This window comes from Artemia franciscana, chromosome 15, assembly GCF_032884065.1.
Source record: "Artemia franciscana chromosome 15, ASM3288406v1, whole genome shotgun sequence".
Taxonomy (NCBI): Eukaryota; Metazoa; Arthropoda; class Branchiopoda; order Anostraca; family Artemiidae; genus Artemia; species Artemia franciscana.
This window is the reverse complement of record NC_088877.1, coordinates 6,147,173-6,153,172: the sequence shown is the minus strand read 5'-3', so window position 1 is coordinate 6,153,172 and position 6,000 is coordinate 6,147,173. Positions and strand designations below refer to the sequence as shown.

The 6,000-nt window shown below is 34.0% G+C and overlaps 1 protein-coding gene across 4 annotated transcripts in view; it reads right to left on the bottom strand.

Annotated features, from left to right (window-relative positions):
- Positions 1 to 634: 634 nt before the first annotated feature.
- Positions 635 to 6,000, bottom strand: part of LOC136035981 (elongator complex protein 2-like) — a 92,435-nt gene continuing 87,069 nt past the window's right edge. For 3 of the 4 annotated variants that reach the window (XM_065717880.1, XM_065717881.1, XM_065717879.1), the window contains exon 13: positions 635 to 800. In XM_065717880.1, the coding sequence (XP_065573952.1) occupies positions 653 to 800 (148 nt within the window). In that variant the 3' untranslated portion in view covers positions 635 to 652. Of the gene's footprint in view, positions 801 to 3,053; positions 3,214 to 6,000 lie in introns of all 4 variants that reach the window. The other variant, XM_065717882.1, reaches the window with a different exon arrangement.

Genomic DNA, 6,000 nt, shown 5'->3' with positions numbered 1-6,000 from the left:
TTTTACTGCTTTTGAACACATTTCCTACTTACATTGTTTGCTCTTTTGTGGAAAGTGAGCTTCAAGTTTAGCCGTACTCAACCCCAACCCCCGTCAAAAACTGGAATGATGGGGGAGATTTTCCCTTTACTTTTTACGAGAAAAATCTTCTATTCTTGAGTGATCCTTATATCTGATTGAAACTTGTCCTTTGCCTGCGGATTTGACAACTGTCATTACTCATGATCCCCGCTTTAACTACCTCTGACAGAACAGTTGTTTCTTTTGCAGTGTCTGTACTATGACGTTGTCATCTAAGAGAACAGTCTGACAGAATCAGTTCTGTCGAGAACAGTTGTTTCTGTTCTGACAGAACAGTTGTTTCTTTTGCAGTGTCTGTACTATGACGTTGTCATCTAAGAGAACAGTCTGACAGAATCAGTTCTGTCGAGAACAGTTGTTTCTAAGAGAAACAACTGTACAAACGTTGTCATGTAAGAGAATGTCCCAAAAAAACGGCGACATTAACCCTAAATGGAGCCAGAACACTGCAGATTTGCTAGAGTTATCTTCGTTTACAGCATACCATCGCGTGCATGGCCTGCATGTCACGTACAAATCAGACATATTTTTGCCTTGGCTTTAACGCAGTAAATAAAACATAAAAACTTCTTTATTTGTCACCAAGCGGTATTAAAACATTATAAACTCGGACAAAGTGATCTGCACCAGCGCTTGCCAACTGAAGAATGAGCATCCCATCTTCTTCACGAACTAACGGAGAAAAACGGAGCCTCTTAACATCACTGTGATGTGCCGTACTAAATAATATCAGTATAGAATCATTATCACATAAATATTGTTGATTAAAATGTAAATTAAGCAAGGGAAAGAAGGCTGGGAATTACAGGGGATTAAAATAGTTCAAAAACCTCAAAAAAGAAAACCAAAAGTTTGAAGCTCAAGATTCTTGGAAATTTGAATGAAATCGCGATTTTAATAAATAAAAATCACATTCATTTTAACTTTATTTAATTTAGCAATGGTTCACTGTCAGCAGAGATAGTAGCCAATTGAAAATGAGAAATCACTGTTATGTGGTCTAAATACTTAAAAGTTTATTTTATTTTTCCTTTCCTCTGTTTTCGATAAATGTTTCTTTGTGTCTGTAATATTACTCATTATCAATATTTTGCATCGACGGCAGGTTTTTCCTTCTACCCATATAACTCGGCTCTGGAACATCATAGACAACTGTTCAATGGTTTATTTTAAAGAAAATTACCACACCTAGTACCTCTTGGAATTGAAAAAAAAATAGAATAAAGTTTTTCACAAAAAACTGCCTTTTCAGATGTTAGATGATAAATGTCGTCAAATCGTAGATTAGAGCCACATAAGACTTAATTAGTAAGCGCTATATTATGATATTAGTAATGAGACATTCTTCGAGACATTAAGAATTTACATTATTACCTTACATCTTTACATTATACACTTTTCTTATCATAGCATATTTCTTTGTACGTTATTTACATTTTGGAATCGTTGTTATGCTTGTTGTTTTTATGTCTTCTAGCCAAAATCTCGTCATACTTCATTTTCTCTAAGAGAACTTTTCAGTGCCTCAGAAATTTCTCCATTCTTCTTGCTTAAGCTGTTCAGATTCATTCATAATAACGTATTAATTCCGCATGACGTCATATATACAAAAAACGCCTTCTTTTACCTGTAGCTTCGGTTAATATTGGCAAGAGTTTGTTCCTAACTATAATTTTTCTTTATAATGTTGATTCTTAAAAACAATAAAAAGGACAAAAAATTCAATTGCTCCACAGTTGTATGGAATATTTTTTCAACCCTTATTATCACGCCTTAGACACAAAAAAACTGAATGGTATAGTGGAATTAGAAGTTGCCCCATCATAATGGAGAAGAAATCTCCTTCGGTGCTGAAGGATTCGAGTGCGATACTCTGTGGTGACGACAAATTCTACCGCTTTAACGTCATCGTTCAAATCAATAGCCATTGCATACGAAAATAGCAATATACTAGCAAAACAAATAACTAACAAAAAAGTACAGTATGCTATTCCCAATAGTCCAACACATTATTATTTTAGTTTTGCCAAAGTTTTTTTTTTCAAACCTTTATCATTGAATTTAAGTGGGAATCCGGGTTACAGCGGCAGCTAGCAATCTAGTAAGAGACGATCACGACCCTTAATAAAAACTACAATAACCCATAGCTCCTAAAATAAAAACAAAAAGTAGACTATTGGAACCGCCTTTGTCCAAAACCCCCCTATATAGGAAACTTACCGTCTGTTGGTTTAAACAACAAGGAAAATATATTGGCTTGAAAATGAAAAAAGTGGCAGAAACCACGATATCTTCGCATACGGCATTTTTTTGTTTCTCCTCAGATTATTTGCCATTGGAACATCGTAGACAGCAGTTTAAAGAATCATTTTAAAGGAATTTGATGTGGTTAAAAACCGTTTGCAATTAAAAAAATTATTTTTAAATTTAAATTTTTTTCGAAAAACTGCATTTTTCTATAAAACATATTTTAGCTCATGTGTGTATGAGCTATAACATTTGAATATATGTATTTATTTTTCTCAAAAATGGCTCCATAATTTTTTGGAGAAATTAACATCCTGGTATAGTCTGGCCTAAAAAAATGATTTAGATAGGTCAGAAGTTTGAAAAAAATTTGTTAAGAGCCTTTGTTAAGAGGGATTAAAATAGTTCAAAAATCTTAAAAAGAGAACCAATAGTTCGAAGCTTAGTAGAAAATCAGTATTGCTTCGATAATAAAATATCTTTGATAAGATACAGCAGGAAAAGACATTAAATTGCTTAAAGAGTAATTTTGACACCATTATAAGGTTCGGACTTATCTCTTTTGAGCACTTTCCATACGACGTTAAGGAAACAAGTTCCATACGAACGTGTGGCTTTACTTGATGGTTCAGCTACTGATTTAGCCTAGTGTTGTCTAGGCAATTTCGCAAAATGTCGCTTTGTTTTCAAACTATTTTCATAGACCAAACCTTGCCGTGGCATACCTCACTCCTTCCAGACGCAAAATCAGAATTTCAATTTAGCACAAGAATCAACGAGGTCAGGGTTACGTGATCAACCGTGTTTCTCAGTTCCAAGACGAGCTCTTCGAATGGGTACAATAGCACACTCGGCAGTGCGTAGAGCGTCGACAATCGCAGCACACTATATGTTCAGCATTATATTAAAAGACGATCATTAGAAGAACAAACCATTACATATATTAAACTTAGTTCACTACTTGATTCTTTGAAGTTCATCTTTTAATGTTCCAAAGACAAAAAATCGTAACGCTTTTTTCTCGTTTGTAAACCTGTATATCCAGACAAGGTTCAAATGGTAAATTTATGGTCAAAGTTTGGTAAAAAGTGAACAAATTAGAGACTTTCATGCAAATAAATTCTATCCAATAGTAATGACAAATTTGGATAAAATAAAAAAAAATCTAGTAGAGAAATTCTTAGAATCATATTTTTTTCCGTTTTTTTTTCTCTGCAGCTAGCGGGGCACTGGGAAATAATAAACAGCTGTTAATGGTTCATTTGAAAGGAAATTAATGTATTTAAAAAGTTGTGGTAATTATTAAAGTAAAGAACAAACCTTAGAATACAGTAGCTAGAATATTACAATTGTTTAAAGTTAAAGTAAAGGACTCTAGTCCATATTAACAGAAATATTCTGTTGCAAATCTGGGTTGCAGCAGTAGCTAGAAACGTAGTAAAAGACGATCACGTCCAAAACTAAGAAATACAATAGCCCGTAACTCCTAAAAATTGTGGCAGATCAAAACGAGAAGTACATTATTAGAACCACCTTGTCCGAAACACTTGTACAGGAAACTTGCCGTCTTTTTGCTTGAATAAAGTAAAGAACTCCAGTCCATATTATCAGAAATTGAAAGACAAATCTGGGTGGCAGCGGTATCTAGAAACGTAGTAAGAGACGATCACGTCAAATACTAGTAAATACAATAGCCCGTAACTCCTAAAAATTGTGGCAGATCAAAACGAGAAGTACATTATTAGAACCACCTTGTCCGAAACACTTGTACAGGAAACTTACCGTCTCTTTGCTTGAATAAAGTAAAGAACTCCAGTCCATATTATCAGAAATTGAAACACAAATCTGGGTGGCAGCGTTAGCTAGAAACATAGTAAGAGACGATCAAGTTCAATACTAAGAAATACAATAGCCCATAACTCCTAAAATTGTGGCAGATCAAAACAAGGAGTAAATTATTAGAACCGCCTTGTTCGAAATCCCTATACAGGAAACTTACCGTCTCTTTGCTTGAATAAAGAGGAAAATCTACTGGCTTGAGGAACAAGAAGAGTAGCTTGAACTACGATATTCTGCATCAAATGCATCTTTTTTTTCGTTTTTCTCCTCAGGTAGCAGGGCACAGGAACATCACGAAGAGCTGTTTAATGCCTCATTTGTAAGAAAATTGCCATATCTAGTACCTTTTATAATAACAAATATATTTAAAATTAAATAATTTAACAAGAAATCTACATTTTCATATACAAGCTTGATGAATGACGTTGTAATTGTAGGTTGTAACAATAGATGACCTAATAAAAGAATGCAACACTTATACGCGCTTGTCTTTCGAATTCTAGATCATAGTAGCTACATCTAGTGCCTTTTGTAATAAAAGTTTTTTTTTTTTAAATAGAATCAATTTTATACGAAAAGCTTAATTTTTCTATGAAACTGTAGTAGTATTAATAATATTATTTTGCATACAAAAATGAAAATAAGATTCTTAATATTATCTCCTGAGAATCGTTTGTGCCTTTGAGTGAATTACAAAAGGCACTAGATGTAGCAATTTCTTTATAATCAGTCAAACAGCTATACATGGTTTTCCAGTGCCCACTTAGCTGAGGAGAAAAAAAATTGGAAAAATAGATGCCGTCGAGGCCAAATATTGTAGTTCAAGCCACTTTTTTGTTTTTCAAGCAAACATATTTCTTTGTTTCTAAAGCCAAAAGATTGTAGGTTTCCTATATAGAAATTTCACACAAGGCCAGTCTAATACTGTACTTTGTGTTTCGGCCTGACATTTATTTTTAGGAGTTCTGGGTTATTGTATTTCTCACTATGGAAGTGATCGTCTTGGGTTGCTAGCTACCTCTGCAAACCAGATGACTGTAATGAAAATATACCAGGTTTAAATTCTATTTATGAGTGTACCACAGTGCGTTCTGTATTTGTATATGTACCGCTGTTCGGCTCATATGTAAATGTATCAGGGTTCAGTTCTATACATTGTCATATAGTTATATTACAGAACGAGATATAGCCAATAGTAATCGGGTTTGTAGTACTATCATCCGTAAGCTTTTCTAAGGTTTGGTGCCATATTTGGCTTACTTAGCTGCTTGATTCCAGAAGTTTGTTTCTTACTATTTAAACAAAGAGAAGGCGAAGGCTTTTCCCTGTTTGTAAGTCCAGGATTTGATCATCAGGATTGCAGTGTTAGCGGAAATCAGGGTTGTTTTAATTCAAATCTATGGTAAATAGCAAACTCTATCCCATAGTAATTAATTTAGTTTTTGAAAAGTAGGAATTACAGCAGAACCTTACATGGTAGTATAAGTAAGCTAAAAGTTATAAAAAGGCTTCTCCGAGATTTGAACTCAGGTCGTAGATTTCAAAGTCCTAAGCGCTAGCCACTACGGCACTAAACTACATAGGACTTTTGGACAAGACGGTTATAATATTTGGTCGCAACAATGTTTTTCGTAGAAGTTAATACAATATTATAATGTTAGCTACAATTTCATCAACACAGAATCGCTAATGATATTGTGCAAATTGCAAAAATATTTACGGTGTCTGAGCAGTAATACTGATTTTTTATTTCAGAAGTACACTATTAGAACCGCCTTGTCCAAAACCCCCTACATAGGAATCTTAGGTTTTCCTCATAGATTTTGCTCAATG